We start from the raw sequence: 24733 nt of genomic DNA on the forward strand, positions 1-24733 counted from the left end.
GGACTTCAACTCCCAGAATTGATAGGAAATTCTGGGACTTGTAGTCCACCCACCTTAAAGCCAAGGTTGAAAAAGCTCAGACAGCCTTTATTTTCAGAAAGTACCTCATATACTGTACTGTACATATTATGTCCAGCCTTGCATTCAGTGGTTTTGGCACAGCAACGACAATGCATTTGCAGTACAATATGCTAGAAGTCTGGTTTCTATTCACTTTACATTTACTTCCCATATGGCCATATCTGTTATGACTGGGAGCTTAATAACCCAAGATGTAGGGCTTGTTATTATGGCTTTGAAATTGGAAGAACATACTCAGGGACTGTGTTTTGTATTGCTTTATATTTGCTCTATCCTTTCTTGTTTCGTAGTTATTTATGGTCTGTGGAGATTTGGATTCCATTTTCTGACTATTCTGGCTGCCCATACTTTAGCTTCATGACTGCTACTTTTTTGTTAAAACAAGAACATAAAGAGGTTTTTTTTTAATTAAAAGTGTTTTTGAAAGGAATGAAGGGGTTGGATGCATATCTGGTTCTTTTGGGAGGAGAACCCTTTGCCTTTATTTCATTCCAAAACCCCAATATTTCTTCCCCCCCACACACAACACATTAACTTTATTATTGTCATTGGCCAGTATTAATTAACCTGATAAATGCTATTATCAGGGTTCCGATGGATGCCCTAATTAAATCATGAGTTTTGCGAGTTGTCAGCTATCCTGATAAACACCAACTAGAACTGAAATTTTCATGTAGGCTTTTAGCAAAAAAGTAAAGAGAAGGCAAAAAGGAAATGTAATAAGGCTAAGTTATCAAACTTGCATTATTTTCCCCAGCCTTACAAATTACAACTTTGCTTTCAAATCTCAGCACTTTTCTTCTGTTCACAGGTACCATTAGGGTTATAAATATTAATGAGTGGATTATTTTTGTTCATCCCATTTTAGCCTAAGTCACCACTTAGCCCTCCTATCCTGAAACCCTTGCCTATATACTATTTCTGTATTTCCATATTCCTGTGATTTTTGAGTTTTCAAAAACAATCTCATCAAATTGTTTGAATTTAAGACTGAACTACATTAAGGGAATAGTAGTTGGTAGCAACTTAGACATACACTATTTGAAAGATCAAACACCTCTAGATTGGTGCAATAAATAATAGTTTGCTAATGCTAAATGCATAGCTGGGCTTGTGACTGCTATTGAGGTTGAAAGTCATGAAAAATGTGCATATTTTCCTATTATAGTTTGATTAAGAAAACACATTCATAAAATTGACAGAGACTGCAAAATGTCATGGATATGTTTCCCAAAAAACCCCTCCAAGTCACACACATGTCACTCTCATGGCTGAGCCTGAGAGTCAATAGGCCTACATATATCTAATTGCTTTTAATGCTGGAAAAGTAACCAGATTCCTATTTTAATTAGTACCAAGAACTAGATAATAACTCTCACACTGAGTCTGCAATGTTAGAGAGTAGCGCATCTTTATATATGGCTGTATTAGAATTATAATTATTGTGATTATACGTACAGCAACTCTGATTAATTAACATTAATCACTTTGCTCACATTAGTAGGTTGCTGCACCAACAATCCTGCAAGCAGTTCTACAATTTTTAAAACTCCATTAAGAGAATGTTTTCTGTCACAGAACAAAGGTTTATGGATTAGAAATTCTGAGAACTGATTTAATCAATTACCAAATTTTCTGTTTCAGGTGAAATCAGAGTGGCCTTTGTCCTATACAACAATCTGGGCCCCTATCTGTCCACAGAGAACGCCAGCATGAAATTAGGGATGGAAGCCATGTCTACTAATCATTCTGTTATAGTGAATTCTCCCATCATCACAGCAGCAATTAATAAGGAGTTCAGCAATAAGGTTTACTTGGCTGATCCTGTTGTGTTCACTGTCAGACACATTAAGGTGAGGACTTGTTTCCCTGGCAGAAAGCCTCACATTTTGGGGTGGATTATTTTTCACTATTCCTGAAAACATCATACAAAGTATTCACTTCTTCCCCTACCCACAATATATGACACTTTTCAGGCAAAGCCAATCCTCCTCCCCAGAAGTTATATGAGCTACTCAAAAGATATATAATCTTCATAAAGCACTTGGAGTTTATAATTGTTTTGTAGTAGAAATGAAGTAATTCTGCAGAGCTGACTTTAGCTCTAAACAAATCATATAATTGGGGAAAGAGTAATTTTTAAAATGAGAAGAGCAATGTTTTTGTAATTGTTCATCACCCTCTACTGGTAATGACTAGGAGAAAGAGATGATTTAATTTAATATTTTTTCATCTATGTATTTCTTCCCTATAGCAGTCAGAAGAAAATTTCAACCCCAACTGTTCATTCTGGAGTTATTCTAAACGCACAATGACAGGATACTGGTCAACTCAAGGTTGTCGGCTCCTCACAACAAACAAGACACACACAACATGTTCCTGTAATCATTTAACCAACTTTGCTGTTCTGATGGCTCATGTGGAAGTGAAGGTAAGTAATGGATAAATACAAGTATTAAAAATTGGAAATGGTTACAGAATGGAAGGTGGTGTCATTTATATGTGGACGATATTACAATTATACACCTCATGCTGAGCAAGGGGTGCCATTCACTTGCCTACCTAGTGACTGCCTGGGGAGAAACCAGCTTTAACTCAACCTTGGCAAGACAGACTGGCTTTGGGCTTTTATCCATCCTTGAGGGCCTGGTGATTTGTCATATTTGATGAGGAAGCACTCTCTAACAGAGGTGGTATGCAATTTGGGTCTCCTGGACTCATGGTCCTGCTGTGGGAACAGTTGGAAGTCATGACTAGGGAAGGACTTTGCACAAGTTCATCTTGTGTGTCATTTGCACCTTTCCGTATAGCTGGGAGATTTTCTGGTTCCTGGGTTAATTACTTCTTAGCTTACTTGTGTAACATACTCTACATGGCGCTGCCCTTGAAAATTTCCTGGAATTTGTGTTTCATGCAGCAGCAGGCAGAGTTCTGTGTGCTACATATTTCACCCATGTTACACCACTGCTACATAGGTTGCACTGGCTTTTAGTTGCTTTCCCGGTACACCTGGTTATCACCTTTAAAGCCCTATAGGACATGGGGTGAAGTTATTTATGGAACTGCCTTTCTATGAAGGTATCTTCCCATCCAATCAGGTCAGATAGGGTGAGCATCTTTAGGCCCCTTCCCTTAAATGTTGCTATCTGGTGGGATTTTGGAAGTATGCCATCTTTGTGGCTGTCCTGGCCTTTTGAAATAGCCTCTCCACTGAAATTAAGAGACTCCAACATTGTTAGAGTTCCAAGGGCTTGTGAAGGCATTGGGCCAGGGTGGAAGTGAACCCAGCATACATGAAGTGATTATGTTATAATAGGGTTGTGTTGGGATATGATATTGTTTGTGGAGTTTTGTGGGTTGTATTTATTTTTGTTTTATGTACTGTTGCTGCAAATTGCCTAAGATTATCATACATAAGACAAGTGGTCATATATATTTTCTAAATAAATGTGTCAACTGAAGGATAATTTTAATTTTAAAAATAACTCTAAACTGCTTGAATCATCTTGAATAATTTTGTCTGCCTATCCTGATAAAACTAAATGAAAAAAGAAATTAAAATGGTTGTGGATGACACTTTTACAATAGGAAAAAATAGTAACAAGGGACCAAATCTACTGTTGTCTACCAGAAGGACAAAATTACAAACGATAGATTAATCAATAAATTCTTCGCCATATACTGTGTCCCCAAATTGTGTTTGTTCCACCATTGTGACATTGTGTGTTGGAGTAGGATCAGAAGATTGGTAGATCTGTTGATTTTTTTTTTTTTTTTAGCCTTAAGTAAAAGCCCAAAGAGGCACCCAGAGGTTTGGCAGATTTTAAAGGGGCTACCCTCTATTATCCATCAAATCTAAAGTAAATTATAACTGCTAATTGACAGTTTCAGAATTCATATTATATTTCAGGTGAAGTAGTTGACAGGGCAAAAATCAAAATCTAGGGAGACAGACAGAGAGACAGAAGAAAGTAGTAGTCTAGTTTTGGTGTAGTTTCTACCATCAGGCTAGAAATTGGGAGACTGTAAGTTCTAGTTCCACCTTAGGTACAAAATTAGCTGGGTAACTTGGGCCAGGTATTCTCTCTTGAACCCTGACAAGCAATGGCATACCATTTCTAAAATCTTCTCAAGAAAACTACAGGGACTTGTCCAGGCAATCACTAGGAGTTAAGGCTGACTCAAAAGGGGAGGGAGGGAGGGAGGGAAGCTAAATGATTATTTTTTTTTCTTGCTATGGTAGCAACTACTGTAGATTATTGTATTGCTCATTGTTTCATTAGTTAAGCTTTCTGGGTTGCACATTTAGTAATAGGGGGCAGTTTTAGTAGTGATTGACAGGTGTCATCTCCCACATTTAAATATGATTTAAGCAATCTTAGATGAGTGTAGCATACCACCCTACCTCAGAGATTTGTGTATCACCTTCACATCTGGTTCACACTATGAAAGAGCCATATTAAGAACCATATGAAGAAGCTAAAAATAGCAAAAACAAAAAACAAAAAAAAACCCTCATTGGACAAAATGGGTTCTCATAATGATCACCACAAAAAAGGTCATAAAATTGGGCATAGTGACATGGTGATTCACTTACATGTCCAGCATGAATATGACAGTAATTCCAGGTTCAATTATGGTCATAAGTTAAGCCCCATAATACACCATAAGTGTATTATTTTCAGACCCAAAGAAAGGGTCGAAATGATTGTAACCATCAGGAGACCATTGGAATTTTGTGGAAATAGGCACAAGACTTGAAATGTGTAGGGGCTGAAGCTTGTGGGGCAGGAATAAATGTTTTCCAGCCTATCAAATGCCAGTAACATATCAAAAAATGTCAATCACGCAAAGCTATCAGCTGACTTTCCAAGTATCTTAATTCAGGAAGGGAAGAGGAAAAGGAAGAGGAAGAAGCTTCACAGTCTATATGGATTTGGCTCCCGCACCCATTCATGTTTCTTGTTTTTCATTTTAATGTTCCTTCTGTCTCAAAGAAATTTTGAAACGTTCTGTAGAAAGAAAGAAATTCAGCAAATTCTCCATTGGCTCAATTCATCATGTAGATGCAGCTATTCCTAACTTGGAGAGGATCATATTATACCTGCTTGTCATATAACTGCTAAAGGCAATTGGTTAATCTGTCTTTTAAGTTGTTTTATTATTGCATTCTCTTCTGTTTCATTATGACTATACATTTGGGGGCCCATTTTGTACACTGTTTTCTTGTCATTTGATGAAGGGTGCTTTAGACCTATTTTAATGAATACATAAATAGATGGTTGCTTTAAATGAATGCATAACTTCAGGGCCAGATGAATTTCATTCTAGTTTAATAAACACAATTTAATGGAACTTGCTGATGCACTGTTAATCTCTTGTCCCTGTATTCATAAGATGTGAACACACAGCTAAAGCAAAGAGGAAACAACCCTGTCACTCAGATAGATAGATACTAGGGAAAATACTATAACTCATGGTTAGTTATTTTTTAAATACCCTGATAACTGTACAGTGATTTATAGAAACTATTTTGAAAGCAGACCCTTATAGAAAAGGTAATTGAGATTGTATACCTTAACTGCAAGAGAACTACAATTACTGAATTCTACTTTGGAGAGTAAGATTATACTTACCTCTAACCTGGATAAGTCATCCTTGGTTCTCTTAGATCAGTGATGGCGAACCTTTTAGACACCGAGTGCCCAAATTGCATGCGTGTACGTGCCCAAACTGAAAGGTGTGTGCGCATGCACAGACATGCACACATGCGCAGCAGAGACCCGAACACCAGCTGCCCAGCAGGAGGCAGGGCATCCCAACACCGGCAGCATGGCAGACATTTTTCTTTCGTGAGCGTCTGCTTCGTCGTTTGCAGGGAAATAGAAGCTTACAAAAGAAACACCACGGAGATCTGACATGGGGCGACGGCGCGCGTGCCAGCAGAGAGGACTCTGCGTGCCACCTCTGGCACATGTACCATATTTTTGCCGTCACAGTCTTAGATGCTAGTTATCTTGTCATTCCCATTCCTGATGCACACCAAAATTTTCACTTATCCATCTTTAGAATGATATTTCATTCATTTTCTTAAGCTCTTAGATAACCATGTACTTAGTCTCTCTTCCTGCCATGGATTTATTCTTATGCAGCAGATGATATGACCTCTACTACTATGATCATGCCATTGTCTTGCTCACTGTAAAACAGTAAGAGAACACCTATCTGACCTTGATTAATATAAATCACTGGGAACTGACAGATTACATCTCAAAGTTTTGAAGGAGTGGCAGATATTATCTCAGAACCATTGTAACATATCTTTCAAAAATCCTGGAGCACCAGGGAAGTACTCGAGTATTGGAAAAGGGCTGATATGGTTCCCATCTTCAAGAAAGGGGAAAACCAGACCCAGGAAACTAAATGACTTAGATGAGGGAATAAAACTCATCAAATTTGCAGATGACACTAAACTGGCAGGAACAGCCAACACCCTTGAAGACAAGCTCAAATTTGTCAAAAAAAGATCTTGACAAATTTGAACAATGGGCCCTATCCAACAAAATGAATTTTAGTGTGGAGAAAAGCAAAGTTTTACATTTAGGCAGTAAAAATCAAATGTATAAATACAGATTGGGCAAGACCTGGCTCAAAAACAGTAACTGAAAGAAGGACCCTGGAGTCCTAGTGGATGATCACTTGAATATGAGCTCACAGTGGGCAGCAGCAGCAAAAAAGCTAATATAATCCTGGATTGTATAAACAGAGGCATGGAATCAAGATCATGTGAAGTATTTTTTTTTTTAAAATACTTTATTGAATTTTCCAATTTTTTAAAAAGACAATGTACAATCACAATCTTGATCCGAGGTGCAATGTTTACACATTTCATAGATCAAACATTAAGTGAATTTCATCCATAGCTATACAATATACAGTTCTATACAATTCTCTACATTTCTATACAATTAAGTCCATTTCGGGTGTCTAACAAATCGTAGCCTATTATCATATTTTTATCCTATTCTTTAACCAGTTATACCAAATTCCCCATATTTCATAGTACTTGAAGTTCTCTTCATTTTTTAGCTCGCTCGTCAATTTAGCCATCTCTGCGCACTCTAGAATTTTATTTATTAATGCTTCTTCAGAGGGGGTAGAGTTGGATTTCCAGAGTTTCGCAAAGGCTAATCTAGCCGCAGTAATAATTTGAATTGCCAATTGGGTTTTATTGTTGTCGAGACCATCTTCAATCATACCTAGGAGGAAGGATTCCGGGGCCAGGGCTATCTCTTGTCCCATTATTTCCGAGAGCCAGAGTCGGATCTTTAACCAAAACTTTTTGGTCTCAGGGCAAGTCCACCACAGATGGTAAAAGGTGCCGACCGTCTTTCCACATTTCCAACATAAAGCAGAAGAATTTGGAAATATTTTGGCCAGCCTGTCCGGGGCTAGGTACCACCTATGCAGCATTTTGTAGTGATTTTCCCTGAATGTTACCGATTTCGTTATTTTGAGATTTCTGTTCCAAGCTATCTCCCAGTCATTGAAATTAAGGCCATATCCTAAATTTTTCTCCCAAATGCTTAGCTGATTTTTAGCTATCTTCTCAGCTCTATCCTCATCTAATATAAAGTTATAGATTTTCGATAGCATTTTCTTATCTGGTCCCCAAATAATTTTGTCAAAATATCCATATTTCATTTCAATACCACGTTTATCTCTATCTTCTTGAAATCTAGACTTAATCTGAAGATATTTCCACCAATCCAGAATAAACCCCTGGTCCCTCAGCACTTCCAAGGGCTTGAGCTTCCCTTCTTCATCCAAGATATCCTTATATGTGCCCATTTTATAGTTCTCTCTTCTATTTGGGGCCACTAGAGCATCCATAATCGACAACCAGCTAGGAACCTTGGTATATATCTTCTGTCTAATTTCCAGCCACGTACGGATCAATGTCTCTCTAATTTTATGTTTATAGAAATGAGTTTTCTTCCTATCCTTTATGTCCCAGAGATAAGCGTGCCATCCTTCAAGGAGATTGTGTCCTTCTAGTGTCAAGATTCTACCTTCTTGTAATTTGATCCACTCCTTTATCCAAATTATTTTTGCCGCCTTTTGATATGATTCCCAGTCAGGGAGCCCGAACCCTCCCAAATTTCTTTTCCCTTGAAGTGTCTTGAGAGAAATCCTCGATTTCTTACCCTCCCACAAAAAATTCCTGATATGTTTATTCAGATCCGAAAAATTTTTTTTATCTAGTGATATCGGTATATTTTGAAATAGAAATAGAAATTTCGGTAAAATATTCATTTTGATCGGTTCATTCCTGAAATTAGTTTCTAGACTCTTGTTCTTATTTACCTTTTAAAGTTACTGCTCTCACTGGCCTTGATTTTTTCCCTCTTTCCTCAGTATCCTCCTTTTTCTTCTCCTCTTCTATGTCTTCCCTAGTAATTTGCTCTTGGGATATCTCTTCTTCCGTATTTGCTATCTCATTATCCTCCTTACTGGTTTGTTCCTCCTCTCCTCCCCTTAGTTGTTCTAAAAAGTCTTGAGCATCACTTAGACAATCAATTCTTATTTTCCTCCCTTGCCAGGAAATTTGCAGTCCTTCCGGCAAAAGCCACCTAAAAATTATATTTCTCCTGTTTAGATGATTTGTCAAAAACCTATAGTTTCTCCTCCTTTCCCTCACTCTTCTCGGAATTTGTTTCAAAATATTAATTTCTTTTCCCCCGTAGGTAATTTTTTCCTCCCGCGCTATATTATACAGAATATCCCTAACTTTTTTTCTAGCAAAGCGCACATGGACCTCTCTGGGGAGTCTGTTTCTTCTTACGTAATTTGTCTGGACTCTGTACACCTCATCGATCTCACGAATTATTTCCTGCTTGTCTTGCTGCAGAGTTTCTGCAATCAACTCCGCTATCTTATCACCTAAATCCTCATCTTTATCTTCCAGGATGTTCTGGAAACGCAAGAAAAACGAGGCCTTGTCCATCTCAAGTTGGATCAGCGCGTCTTCCATTTCTTTGTTTTGTGCCGACAAAGTTTGGTCTACTGTGTCCAGTTTTTTCTCGTTTTTTTCAATTCTTTGTTCTGCTTTTAAAATTCTATTTTCATTACTAGCAATAGCAGTTTGAATCTCATTCATTTTAAAATCAAGAGCATGGATGTCTGATTTTAATTCGGAGTGACTATTCAAAAGTTTTTCTTGCATCGCAAGCATTGTTTCTTGGATTGACTGAAGGGATGCTTGTACCGTTTGTAGTGTAGGAGTTATAGGGGGTTTGTCTAGTTTCTGGAGACCTTCTACTGATTTCTGGGTGGCTGGGGAAGACATCGCCAAGGTAGGTATAGATGTCGCTTTTTTAGCAGTTTTTGCAATTGTGGAGGTCAGACTTGCCATTTCTTTCAGAACCAATTTTTGGTCTCTTATTATCTCCTCTATCTTTCTCCAAATTCTCATCCAGTGGCACTTGCCACGTTTTCTCTGAGGAGCTTTCTTAGACCTTTATTTCGCTCCTTTATTGGTCCTCTCTGCACTCTCAGTAAGTTCCAATTAATACTAGGTTCTAAATTTCCAAAGTACTGTAGTGGGCTACTATAAAGTTTCCAGCAATTAACAATCACTAATTATACAATTATATAGTTCTCTTCCAAATAGGTAAACAAAATATCGATACAAATCAATTAATCACTTAGTAAAATCTAAATTCAATCTTAGAAAAGAGTAAATAATATATATAAATTGTTAAAGGCTAGCAATACAAGTAATTATTTTAAGTTAATAAATTCTATTTTCAGTTCCTGATAGGTAGTATTGATATAAATAAATACAGATAGATATTCTAAATTATATAAGTTGACCACAATAAGTTAATGAACTAATAAATTCTAAGTTCAGATCTTAATAAAGGTTGGATATAAATAGATATAATAGATATAAATATGTGTTTTTATTGTTTGGCTGTGCACCGCCCTGAGTCCTTCGGGAGTAGGGCGGTATAGAAATCTAATAAATAATAATAATAATAATAATAATAATAAAAATAAGTATAAATAGGTATAAATAAATTACAATAAATATAAATAAATATAAAATCCTATATAATAATTTAATTAGTAAGATACAAATCCAACCCTTTTTCCCCCCCTTAACTAGTAATAATTATAGAGATCTAAATTCTCATATATAATCAACCTTTTTTTTTTTTTGTATATATCTATAAAATGGCTTAAGAGGTCTAATTAATATTAATTATAACATTATAAAGTTAGAGAGAAAAACAGAGTTCACTTATTAATATCACAGATACTCAAGAGAAGGATAGGAAGGATATAGACATATAAATATATGGGTATAAGTATATTGTTTTATAGTATTTATAGTATTTACGGAATTTTAGAATACAAATAGGAGATCTTCAATTTCCCACTTTGCTGGGCTCCAACCAAACTCGATGGTAATAGTCTCTGCCAGAGCGTCTTCTTGTTCAACCTCTGCTGTTCCACTCTTCCGATTCAATGGAAGCACTTCCTGTTTGCTGAAAGCCTATTTCTTCTGCTTTCTTCCACTCAATCCCAATACCAAAAGCCAGCCACACCAATAGTCTTTCCTTTTTCTTTTACTCTCTCACTGCACCGCACTCTCCAAAGCTCCTTACAAACGCAATCCGCTCTCCCCGTTTTCTCGTCTGCTCTTCGGCTTGTCGGATCGCCGGGAGTACAAGCTGCTCCACCCTCTCCGTCTCTGCCTCTCGCCGCTCTGAGCACTCCTCTCCCGACACCACCGATCCCCTCTCTGCCGCACGATCGTAGGTATAGGGAATAGGCTTAAATCTGTCACCGCACCTCCGATCTTCTTCTTAGCTTCCCGTCTTTGTTGGCTATTGCTGCTTCGTGCCTGCCATCAATGGCCGGCTCACCGCGTTGGCTAGGCAGAGCCGCCTGGTCCAGCGAGAGGTGATCGCACCCACTTCCCGCTTGCCTGGCTTCCTCTTTTGCCCGCAGGGCTCTCCGGGTCCCGCGTCCCCCAAGGGGATCCCCAAAACGCGATGTTTAAAGGTGTTGAGGAGCAGCGAGCTCTCACTCCACACCCTGTCGCTGCAAGTCACCAACCGGAAGTCCAAGATCATGTGAAGTATTAGTACCGCTTTATAAAACCCTAGTAAGACCACATCTGGAATACTGCAATCAATTTTGGTCACCATACTACAAAAAAGATGTTGAGACTTTGCAAAAAGTTCAGAGAAGAGCAACTAAGACGATCAAAGGCCTGAAGACTAAAACATATGTAGAACAGTGGCAGGATTTAGGTTTCACTAGTTTAAAGAAAAGAAGAATTAGTGGTGACATGATAGCAGTATTTGAGTATTTGAAGGGCTGCCACAATATTACGAGCAGCTAGGCAAGAAAGTTAAGGAGTTAGGTGTACAAGTAGTTTTTTCATCTGTACTGCCAATGAAAGGTCAACACCTGGTAAGAGAACAAAGGATTCTAGAAGTAAACCACTAGTGTCGCCAAAAAAACTATGGATTCCTGGACCATGGTCTGCACTGGACCATTCCTGCATGGGCTTTTGGCAAGGGATTGGAAGACTAATTCTGCACCAACTGAGAAATCAAATAGGTTCCTGACCAACCTAGCTGACAACTTTGTTGTCCAAAAGGTAGAGGAAGGAACTAGAGCAGTGATGGTGAACCTATGGTACACGTGCCAGAGGTGGCACACAGAGCCCTCTCTGTGGGCACTCATGCTGTCACCCCAGCTCTGTTTCGGGTCTCTACCCTGCATGCGCACATGCCTCCCACCAGCCAGCTGGTCTTCCGGTCTCTGCCCCGCATGCACAATACACAGGTGTGGGGGTGCGCACATGCGCCCACACCTTGCAGTGTGGGTGGGGCAGGGGAATGGATGGGATGTGCACACATGCAAAGAGTGCACATGTGCATGCACCCCCACCTTTGAGTGCGCACGCGCACTTTGGGCAATCAGTGTCTAAAGGTTCACCATCACTGAACTAGAGGGACAGCTATCCTGGATCTAATTCTCACAAACAGAGATGTTTTTGCTAAATAACTTTTTGCTAACCAGTTAACTAATATTAACTGTAGGAAACGTACCACAGTAGTAATGGGGGACTTTAACTACTCTGACATCAACTGGGAAACAGACTCTGCATGAAGTGGGAGATTGAACAGGTTCCTTATAAGCCTAGCTTACAACTTTGTCATCCAAAAAGTAGAGGGAACTAAAGGGTCAGCTATATTGGATTTAATTCTTACCAAAAGAGATGAAATGATAGAGGGGGTTGAAGTTGCAGGAACCTTGGGTGAGAGTGATCATGTCATACTAGAATTCAACATAATGCAAACAGAAGCAATAGAACATAATGATAACAGAGTCTTAGATTTTAAAAGAGCTGATTTTAACAAACTCAGAGAGAACTTGGGAAAGATTCCTTGGATGAAAATCCTAAAGGGGAAAACAACTCAAGAAGCTTGGGAAAGTTTGAAAAATATGATCATAAAAGCCCAGTCCAGCACAATAACACTGTAAAAGAAAAACAAGAAATCCAAGACGAAACCAGCATGGCTGCACTAAGATCTCTGACAAATTGAAAGACAAAAAGGACAAGTACCAAAAAATGGAAAGAGGAACACATAACTAAGGCAGAATATCAACAGATAGCCAGAATCTGCAAAGACAAAATCAGGAAAGCAAAGGCTCAGAATGAACAAAGACTTGAAACAAAGGTCAATAAAAAAAGTTTCTTCCAACATATAAATAACAAGAAAAAAATCAAGGAAACGGTTCACTAAAGAGAGAAGACAGCAAGGAAGTAACAGGTAGCAGAAAAAGCAGAGCTACTTAACTCATACTTTCCATCGGTCTTCACACAAAAATAAACTATAGCCCAACCTATCAAAAACACAACTGTAAAAGACAGACTAGAAATAAAAGTTAAAATAAGCCAAAAACTGGTAAGAGAACACCTGTTTGATCTTGATGAATACAAATCACCAGGACCTGATGTATTACATCCAGTGGTGAGATTCAGCCAGTTCGCACCACTTCGGGAGAACCAGTTGTTAACTTTCTGAGCAGTTTGGCAAAGTGGTTGTTGGAAGAAATCATTAGGACAGAGAACCGGTTGTTAAATTACTTGAATCACACCACTGATTACATCCCAGAGTCCTAAAGGAGTTGACAGTATGCAGTGGCAGCCAAAAAAGCCAATGCAATACTAAATTGCATTAACAGAGGGATACAATCAAGATCAAGTGAGGTACTAATACCACCCTATAAAGCCTTAGTAAGACCATACCTAGAATACTGCATCCAGCTGTGGTCACCACACTATAAAAAGATGTTGAGACTCTAGAAAAAGTGCAGAGAAGAGCAACCAAGATGATTGGGGGACTGGAGACTAAAACATACAGTAAACGGTTGCAAGTACTCAGCATAGCTAGTCTAATGAAGAAAAGAACCAGGAGAGACATGATAGCAGTGTTCCAATATTTGAGGGGCTGCACAGAGAGGAGGGAGTCAAACTATTTTCCAAAACACCTGAAGGCCAGACAAGGAATAATGGATGGAAACTGATCAAGACAGATTCAACCTAGAAATAAGGGGAAATTTTCTGGCAGTGAGAGCAATCAATCTATGGAACAGCTTGCCTTCAGAAGTTGTGGGAGCTTCATCACTGAAAGATTTCAAGAAGGGACTGGACTGCCATTTGTCAGAAATGGTGTAGGGTCTCCTGCTTTTGCCGGGGGGGGGGGGTTGGACTAGAAGACCTACAAGGTCCCTTCCAACTCTGTTAATATGTTAATATGTTCTTCAGAGATTTATGTGGATGGATCTGAAGCATAGATAATTATGACATAGATAATGTCATTGTTGGTATGAGAAACTACTACTGAAACTACTGCTTCCAGCTCTTGAAATGTCTCTTCTTGGTGTTACTTATCTGAAGACGATTCTTGAGTCAGGAGCATGACACTAAGGGCAGATTAAATTAATTATAGGCAATTGAACAAACCTTTCCTTGAAGCAATGTTATAGATTTATAGTTGTTCTAAATATATACCAAATTAGGAATGTAAACTTGCCATAAACATTGCAAGTTACATCTTCCAGTAAGAGGTTTTGCTTATTTCATAGTTATAACATTGAATGAAACATTTGGTAATCAAGCCCAACCATCTGCGTTGTGATCATTTATTCTTACTCCTTTCTCAACCTCTCCTATTAATCTAGTACATAGTATCAGTTTAAGGGGATTTTTTTCTAGAGCCCTCCCATTTAACCTCTCTTAGTTACTTCTTAGCCACAGCCATTTGGAATGAATTCATTTGGAGCAACTATTGTAGAAATCAATATCAGGGATATAATTGTTAATTTAAGAAAGGTGTCAGGAAATGAACTGAGATTAAAGTTTGAAGAGAATCTAGAGGACTCCAACACACTGGGTGAGTGATATCATGACCTGATGTGTGATGTGACTAATAAGAAAAAAGGGGGGGGGATATAAGTTACATTTTTAAAAAACCGTTTCCTTCTTTCCTTCCTTTGTTTCTTCCTTTTTTATTTCCTCTCCCATTTGATCTATCACTATGCTATTCAAAACATTCATTTTCATTTTCTTTTATGATTAATAGAATTTGTAGGAGAAGAACCATGGTAATCTATAGTAACAAAAAATCATAAGGAATCTAATAGAATGCATTAGTCTGAAAACCATAAGCTTTCATGAGCTCAGAGGTGTAGCTCCCAAAAGTTTGCGACTTTCAATAAAATGGCTTATAAAAGGTGCCACCAGATTTTTTGTGTTACATGATTAACAGCTAAAACTTGGATTCCATAGGAAAGACTACATTTCAGTCTAATGCTGATTCTGGATATTTTTGTACAGATTGTTTGCCTGGAAGATATGTTTAACATATTGAATCTTAATATTCAATTAAATGACTTTAATATTGACTTTAAAATGTTCAAGGGAATAAGGCAAGGTATACTCAAAATTCACCAGAAGGATTTCACCTTAGGATTTGGTGGAAGCCATCCTATGCCAATGGAAGACACTATTACATTTATGACCCATACTTGAGCAATACCTCAGTTACAAAGCAGAACATTTAGAAGAGCCTTGGTGGTGCAGTGGACTAAAGTGCTGTTAAGTAGCACTTAGCTGCCAGCTGTCTGCAATTACTGCGAGTTCAAATTTCACCAGGCTCAAGGTTGACTCAGCCTTCCATCCTTCCGAGGTAGGTAAAATGAGGACCCGGATTGTGGCGGCAATAAGCTGACTTTGTATTAAAAAGAACACCGCTTAGGGAGGGCCGAAAGCCCTACTAAGCAGGTATATACAAAAGTAGGAAGGCTATTGCTTAACGCATTGTAAGCTGCCCTGAGTCTCTGGAGAAGAGCGGCATATAAATTGAAATCGAACCAATAACATTACACTGACAGAGCTGTTTTACTAGCAAAAATAATTATAATAGGATAATTGCTGCTTATGCTAATGGAGTGAATGAATGGTAGTTGTGATATTACCTAGTATATTGTGTGTGTGGTGAAGCAATTGTCTGCTGGAGGAGTATTTCTGCTGTTTTGAGTTCATTGATTCTCTTTGTGGGCGTCTGGACATCATTTCCACTATAATACTTGATCACTGTGATATTTCCATCCATTTTCTAGTTATGTATTAAAATCCAGCTTTCAATCAAAAGTGGTTATCTGAAAAGGTGTATTAGTATTATAAATTTGCTGTCTGCCAGAAATGAGGTTCATGTTTTGTGTTTATATAATTTGCAAAATTCTCCTTGGTATAAATCTACTTTATATGGTTTATATATTAAATTATCTCAAGTCATATTCTTTTTTAAATTTCTTTTTTTTTTCTTTAAAATTAACTTTGCATTGTCCAAGATTCTTTGTTCTTGGTGTACAACAAGAAGGAATACAGGTGCCATTTCATTCAATACTGATGAAATGGCATCTTTCAAGAATTGTATTATCTAAGTGTGTAAGTACATGCTAGTTGAAATATTAGGAAAGGATATAAACCCTCTGATGGTGACTCTTATCCCATAGGTTTGCTGTTCGGCTTGTAGAATAATTGTCTGTTTGGGGCCAAAGATCCCTTATGGATATGTCCTAGAATCAGTGATGCTATCAGGATTTCCTAAGACTAAGGAAGTGCTTGATCTATACATATATGGATGTTGACCTCGTACATGGGTAGGATGTCTAACAAATCTAAGGCTGATGACTATGAGGAGAGATTTTGCCACAAGATTACTTATCAGTCTCACAAGTCAGAGTAGCACATGCATGTTTTCATGTGCTTCCATTGCTTCCTACCCCTCTGCCTGCCTTTGATGTATGCTATACTCAGATTGTATCTGCCCCCTTGTGCCAGTGAGATGGCACTGATAGTTTAGGTGCTACTGGATTGATTGTATTACAGATGTATTACCATGATTAAAAAGTGCTACTCCTATATTTCCCAACCTCTTCAAGGGCAATTTTAATAATCAAACTTTCATTACACAAAGAAACAGATGACAAATGAGACAGAGAAAGAAAGATGAATTAATTTCTATAAAGCTCTCCTGCAGAAAGAATAAATAGTGATTATCTCTAAATTGAAGGAGCTAAAGTGTTCACTATCTTTGGTCTCTACCACTGCTGAATCCCTCAAAATGTTGATGCAGCCAGTTAATTGATAGAGACAGATTCAGTTGGAATACAAAACAAGGCTTCTCTGTTAAATCCAGAAGGTATATGAACTAAAGACAAAAAAAAACAAACAAAGATATTATTCACTCTGGCTTGCCATTGAGCTGACAATTAAATCAACTGTTCTATCTAAGATGAACAATAAAATAATTGTGCCAGCATCTCTGGGAAGGGCCCTTCTAAACAAATTCCTCATGCAGTCCTATTATATACTATGGAATGTGAGCAAGTTATGCGTATTAAGAAGAAAAACACATTTTATTAAGCTGAATCAAGTTCTAATGATATTTCAAAGACATGAACACCAAATTATGGCTGGAATGAAAATGTATCTATGCCTGCAGATAGGCAAGTGGCTGCTTTGAATACTAGAGAAGGAAAACATTGTAGTTAATTTAATTGAACTCATTCAACATCTGTTTCAATTCAAACTTATGGAGGGATTTCATGCTGAGGGGAAGCTTACTCAATCTACATATGGCTGCTGTATTGTCTTACTAATATATAAAGTTAGACTATCAAGATACAGATTTCTATTTCAACATGTAATGTATTTCTATTACAGGAAACCTGAAGTATAGATTCTTTTGAGATAAATAGTTTTTTAAAGCAAAGAGAAAGGTGAATAAGTTTTCCTTCCATCCTTGGAAACTTCATTAGATGCATAACCTTGATTTGCAGTACACGTAACTACAGAGGAAAATAATGTAAACAGTCAGGTGGAAATCAAATGCAAAATATCAAATAATTATGTTAAAATTTACATTTTGAGAATTTCTAGTTTTGCCTTCTTAATATTCTAATACTATAATAGTTAAATCATTCCTATATATACTATTATAGTATTTAATCTATACTATAATAGTTTTAAAAGTGGGAATTCATTTTGATGTTTATTATTGATGGCTTTTGTCTTCTTGAAATGAACCACCATACTTTTAAAACATTGCCAATATGAAAGGATGAAAAATGCAATCATTATTCTCTCTAAATATTTTATTTCATTTATTCATTTATTTAACTATATTTATAACCTACCCCAATTCAGGCAGAATCTCAGCGGGATCCATCAATATTGCAGGCAGAGAATTAAAAAATATGATTTATTAAAATAATCAGTGAATAATCAGAAACCTCATAGAGATCCATGAAGCAAAACTAATTAAGGGCCAATATCATATTGATCTATAATTGGCCTGTGCAAAGTGATTTAGATTCATTTCATTTAAACAATTCTTGCCTTGGAGATTATGCAGTTTTCTTTACTAAAATGAAGATGTAACCTGCTTTACTTCTTTGAAATAACTCAGATAATGTTAGGTACTTCAGACCAGATTCAGTGGGAGAAGGACCCTCTCAGCATTCCCCTGCAGCCCTGGCTGAAAGTATTCCAGGCCAGATAACTTCAGGATCTCACAGACCAAAGTTGTCCATCTAGCAGACGCTCAGAACATACCGAAGGTGTTGCACCCTCAGAAACTTTCAGCAAAAATTCCTCTCAGACTTCTCCTGCACTACTTTCCAAAAAAGGCTTCCTTTTGTTTTCTCCCATAGTGCAAGCAATGTAGGTGAAGTCTAAGGAGAGTTCAAAACAGTCTGATGTGAAGCAACATGGTTGCTTTGTTTTTGAAGCAGCTTTTTTTATTTAAAAATTTGCCAAAGCAAAGAACCTCGCTTTAAATCTCAAGCTGCAGCTTAGATTGATCTATATTACTAAATTAATGCTATTAATCTATAATATGTGTCATTTACGCACATTACGCAGATCTACGCACCTTCTGCTGCGCCCTCGAGACCTTTCTATTCCAACAAGCCAGGCTGGCCTAACTCTTTTAATTGAGTAATTTAGTTCTTAATTTGATTTTAAATTGGGGGTGTTTTAATTGTCGTGGGCCAATACTATTTAATTTGTTTTAAACTATTTTTAAATTTTGTATTCTATGTATTTTTATCTTTGGCTGTTCACCACCCTGAGTCCTTCGGGAGAAGGGTGGTATATAAATTTAAACAATAAAAAAATAAAATAAAATAAAATAAAAATTTATGTTCATTGTCTTTGTATAGCTGAGTTCAAAACTCAGATGATGCTCTTCAGGATACTAATTTTTAAACAAAACAAATGAGGTGGAAACGCGGGCAAACAATTAACATAATCTGCAATTATGTTAATATGCACACTATACATTTGTGAAAGAAAGATGGAGTCTGTCAAAGTGTCTCAATTAGACTGAGCTTTCTTAGATTTTGAGAGTCAATATATAATTGATGAATATTTTTTTTTAATTATTTGCAGCATGGAGATGCAGTCCATGATCTGATCCTGGATGTCATCACTTGGGTCGGCATTCTTCTGTCCCTTGTCTGCCTCCTGATCTGCATTTTTACTTTCTGCTTCTTCCGCGGACTCCAAAGTGACAGAAACACTATCCATAAGAACTTGTGCATCAGCTTGTTTGTGGCAGAACTTCTCTTCCTTATTGGAATCAATAGGGCAGATCAACCAGTAAGTAATCAGTGAGAAAAGCTGAATTTTATCTTTTTCCTTATCTCTGGTTTAGTAATATTACACCATTGGCCTATTTTCCATTAAAATTATAACTAGCTAATTAGAATTAGTTAGTAATTAGAATTCTAATTGGAATTGAATTGAGGGGGCAGCCATTTTCACATACATTTTCAAATAAAATGTTCCAAAACCATGAGAAAGCTTTCAAGCTCATAAAATTTCATTTTCATACTGGATTTTAAACATCATGAGGGGTGGAATTGGAGATAACAGTTACTGTAGCCCTCAGCAATTTGAAGGGTTTTTTTCAGCTATACCTTTTCTATATGATCTATTTTCTGGCTGACTGGCATTTTCATAAATACAGAAAGCTTAGGTTGGTTTTATATTAAAAGTTTTGATTTTGTTCAGTCATTTAATTTTATTCATCTCTTCATGACCCAGTGGGTATTCTTTTGCCAGGACTGTCTATCAAAATTGAGTTTTTAATAAGCCAATGCTTATTTCATTAATGAAATAATCTAACCTCTTTATTTTCTGTCAACCTCTTCTATGATTGCCTTTGATTTTTCCAAGCATCAATGCCTTCCCCAATGACCACTACCCTTGGATTATGTGGCTAAAATATTTAACTATATTTAATAGTCCTCCTCTGAAGTATCAGATGTATCTTTTCATGTCTATAGTTATCAACATTTTGTGTCCGGGAAGATAGGATCCATTCATTGGTTAAGGTTTGTGACTAGAAATGGAAGAGATTAGCATCTGATACAATTGTTGCTTTCGAGAAAGAATAGGAAAAGAGAGAGCCATTTAGGTCAACTTGAGCATCTAAATTAAAGCTCTAAATCAGAAGAACCAACCAGCAAATTTTTCTTTCACCTATTTGAATGTTGTTGGAATTGCCTCTTCAGAACATTTTTTTTTCATTTTAATACTGAGCAGCAGAATCAACAAGAAATCCCTCAACTCTTCCCTGTTTTCATCCAAATAATATCATTAGCATCTCTGAACTTTTTGAGGTTTTTCCCAGCAATTTTTATTTGAATTTATATTTCTTCCTGTCCAACATTTATTATGTTATATGGTGCATTTAAGTTAAATAAATAAGGTGACAATGCATACTATAGGCAAACTTTTTCCAATATGCATTATTCAGTTGCTTCATTAAAAAAAACTCAATTTTTATGACCCTGTAGTCCCTTAATTCGGGGGAGAGTCGGGGAGACTGGATGGAGCTGAGTGTTTACTGGCCAAATGTCCTTCCTGATGCCTATGTGGCATTTGCAGCAGATATTTTTTCTTTGCGCTTAGCAGAGAAACATCTGCTGCTACCTAGGAATGAACTCTCAACCTTCTGAGTGGGTGGTAAGTGTCTTCACCATTAGGTCACCATTAGGTTGTTCATTCAGTTGCTTTATAATCTGTTCTAATTATTGCTTCCTGGTCCTTATGTACATTTTTCAATAAGCAAATGAGTGACCAAAAATGCCTACATTTTTAAGGACTATCCACAATTTTTGGGTGTCTGTATAGTCAGAAGCCTTAATACAATCTATAGAGCAAAAAAGAAGAAGAAGTCTTCTTGAACTCTCTTGCTTTTTTCATTATCTGTCAAATGGAAATAATATGCATTCAAGTATCTCTGCCTCTTCTGAATCAACTTGCACAATCTATGTATTGTTCCAGTGTGGATTGCAAAATACTAAAGACTATCTTGGTACTGTAAAAGATAAATGTATTTATTTATTTAATAGTTTGAACATTCTTTACTGCTGCCTTTTTATTGGTATTGGAATATGTACTGATTTTTTCCACTTTTCTAAACTCCAAACAGCTCTCCCAACTACATTATCATGCAAAATATTTAAAAGGTTCTGTTGATATTTCATCAATTTCTGCACTTTTGTTGTTAACAGTGTTTTTGTTCTGCTTTTTAATACCTGGCTTCTGAATATCTGGGTTTAGTGTGGTGGTCAAATCTTCATATTTGAACAATTTCTGGATCTATTTTGTATACTTCCATATATTTCACGATTTCTTCTTTATGTCTACTTTATTCAAAAGATCTTTACCTTTTTTGTTCTAATTGTGCCCATCTTAACATAAAGGTTCTTGATTTCTGTAATTTTTCTCAGATATCTTTTCCATTCAATTGTTATCCTTAGTTTCTTTGCATTGCTTTTTTCAATATAACTTCTCTGGTTTTCAGCTTTTACCTGGGGAGGTTTCCGCCTGCATCTGGTGTCTTTTGCTTGCTTTCTTCAGCTGCTTCAATTTATCATATAAGATTTATTTCACCTTCTTTTGCATTTGGAAATATTTTTGTTTGCTTCATCTTTAGCAATATCAGAACTTTCTGAAAAGCATTCTGCAACCACTTTTTTTCACTGCATAATTGTATAGAATATTGTTGGATAATTGTTAGGAGGAAGGAACCAAGAACAACATAAAAAGTTACTTCACAGCAGTTTCTTTATACCTGTAGACAGGAATCTTGTCAGACTGAATCACAAATCCGCATAACTATTCGATTATACTCTATAAAAGGTTAGAGAGGATCTGCCCTGACTCTCTCTTCCTGCATGCTAAAGTGGCTGAGCTCCACTTTGCTCCCTGGGGAAGACCTCCTCTTTCCTGTAACTCAGAGTCATCTGAACCATCAGGTGGCAAATAAATTTAATAAATACATAAAAATAAATAAAACTGTACTATATTCCACCACAATAGTCCTGTTCATCTGAAAAATGTATGTCAAAATTGGCAGAATATGATCTATTTATCTGCTGATAAGACTTACAGGCCTCCATACCACAAGGTTATTCTTGTGATTTATATTTAGAGAATTTTTTTAAGTTATATAATATGTTTTGGATCATTCTTTAACAAGTGGGCATAAACAACAACAGAGCATTGTTCCAAAACCTGAGTTATTCACATAAATTCAACAATATTAAACAATAAATAAAATAATAATAAATGTACACCTGTATTTATATCAATTTATCATAATTAAATGAATTCACAAAATTTAAAAGAAACAGATCAGTGATTTTTTTTTTCCAGTTCTTCACTGCGGATCACAGAACTGCTGCTCCAGGTTATGTTCCTTTGTATCTAAGGACATAACATTCTCAATCTGTAGAGAAGCTGCTGCTAATTTGAGTCTTAATTCCTCAAAGCAGGAAGCCTGTGGAGGACAAGAACAGTTTGGAGTGCTGCTCTTTCCTTCTCAATCTCTCCTCTTCTGACGGAGGAGAACAGGGCTTAAAATCTTTAAGTTTTAGGTTACAGAAGAATAAGATTCAGTTCAATGTTTGGACAAATCTTTAATAGGGAACAAAGTTGAACCATTAAGCCAATGACATGAAAAAATGAGTTTTGCTTTACTAGAGCTCTTCATGCAAAAGTAGCCATTTGGTGGCAGGACTGTAATGCTGTATTTCCTGTTACAAGGAGGACATTAAATGAGATGACCTAGAACAGGGGTGTCAAACTCGCGTCGTCATGGCATCATCACATGATGTATCATGACTTTTTTCCCCTTTGCTAAACCGGGCATGGGCGTAGCCAGTGTGTGACCCATCCGGCCTGTGGGCCGGGAGTTTGACAGCCCTGACCTAGAAGGTTCTTTCCAACTCTTTAATTCTATGATTCTATCATAAAGATTGCCATGTCTATCTCTGCTTCAAAAAGGGAGCAATATTTCTTCTTTAAATCAGTATAGAAGCCTGAAATTTATATAGATGGAATATACAATGTAGTTTAATATATCCTTCATCCATTTTATAACTATTACACAGTGTGTTGTTAGAGCTCCTTATCCCCAGCTCCATATGATCCCTATTATTTGTGGTTTAACATCCAGTTTGGAAAACTATCAATTTGTTTTATTTACTAAGTTTATTTTGGCCTATATTACCTCTTGCATATGCTGTAGATATAATACACTGGACTTAAGTGCTATGCATAGTCCCAAACTAAAAAGGAAAATGTAGAAGTATTTCCTTTTTTTTACCTAAAGAAGAAGATATTGTATCTCATAATAAAAACAGATGGTTCAACCTACTCAAGATGGTACTCCTTCAAACAAGGCATGTGTTATAGAAAATAATTACTTTTAAATAGAGCTTATTTGGATTAAATATGCCTCCTGAAACTTTAAAGATCTGACTCTAAAGTCTTTATATCAATTTATTCAGGATGAAAAACACCTCTAAGAACAAGATTCTGCCCCTATTATATTGCTAGATTGAATGTATAATTGTGGATCCCCCATTCATTCATTCAGTTCAGTTATTTTATGTTAACAATAAATATAATGATAAATACTGCAAAAAAGTTAAAGCACTGCAAAAGATTACAGTGTACAGAAGAATAATGTTCATGAAAAACTCTCACTCATGTAGTCCTATCTATATAATCTTTAACGAAACTCTGCTCTTCATAATAGTATGTTCCCTATAAAGGCAGATAAACAAAACTTTTGACTTTTTGATTTTATCCCCATTCCAGCCCCTCGAATTTTTTTCTAAAACACTTAATTGGCTTCTTTTGTTTTCCATGAACAGAGGTATGAGAGCTTAGATTCCTGTTAGGTCAACTATATGATTTTGAAGTAGCTGGCTCCTTTCAGCCTCATGTTTACTTGCTTGCTTGCTTGTATTCTGCCTTTATTGTTTTTACACATTTTTACAAAAGCAGCAACCATATCCAACACAACTTCCTACTACTGTTTTCATTTGCATGTTGAGAGAAAAAGATGACATTTTTCTAATTTGGGGCACATTTCCAGATATATCATGGAGTTCATTCCAGTTCCATTTATGCCAATTCCCACTAAGAATTCTGCAACAGAATTATGAACCTTCAGTATCTAGGTACAATAAAGTCTAGGTACTTTTGATTATTATCTGATATGTAGCCAAATAAAAGTAGTGCCAATGTCAGGAACTTGCCCAGGCTACTAAAAGCAACCAAGACTTTGTAACAAGTGTCTTCCAGCTGCTACAAAACTTAAGAAAATCAGGATGCTAAATATTACATCAAGCTAGTAACTATAATGTATCTCAGATACATAATATAATAGATGCACTAGTTCATTAAGCATTTGCATATACATGACATTTAGAAAACAGCTGTCTTATAGCACAGTTGAGGAATATTGAAATATAGTTCAGTGATTAAAAACTCTTATTCATCATTAAATATCCTATCTTATACTTGACAAATGCTACAATTCAGAAGAGATTACTCAGACAATTGTTAAGTGCACATGCAGCATATATATCTCTTCCCATTTTAAATAGGAAAATTACTGATGTGAGAAAAGTCAATGGGATACTTTGAACTCAATTCTAGACATTTAGTTCTAGTTTTACTAGTTTTACT

The 24733-nt window shown here is 36.6% G+C and overlaps 1 protein-coding gene across 50 annotated transcripts in view; it reads left to right on the forward strand.

The window, feature by feature from the left end:
* ADGRL3 (adhesion G protein-coupled receptor L3) overlaps positions 1-24733 on the forward strand; it is a 624693-nt gene that overhangs the window by 444488 nt on the left and 155472 nt on the right. For 43 of the 50 annotated variants that reach the window (XR_015732755.1, XR_015732756.1, XR_015732757.1 and 40 more), the window contains 3 exons: positions 1726-1934; positions 2336-2512; positions 19130-19339. Coding sequence is in view for 47 of the 50 variants with exons in the window: in XM_087888346.1 (XP_087744472.1) it covers positions 1726-1934; positions 2336-2512; positions 19130-19339 (596 nt within the window). In the remaining 3 variants the exon portion in view is untranslated. The remainder of the gene's footprint in view (positions 1-1725; positions 1935-2335; positions 2513-19129; positions 19340-24733) is intronic. The other 7 variants (XM_087888329.1, XM_087888337.1, XM_060690271.2 and 4 more) reach the window with 1 other exon arrangement.

The sequence above is a fragment of the Pantherophis guttatus genome, chromosome 2, assembly GCF_059756535.1.
Source record: "Pantherophis guttatus breed Tessera chromosome 2, ASM5975653v1, whole genome shotgun sequence".
Taxonomy (NCBI): domain Eukaryota; kingdom Metazoa; phylum Chordata; class Lepidosauria; order Squamata; family Colubridae; genus Pantherophis; species Pantherophis guttatus.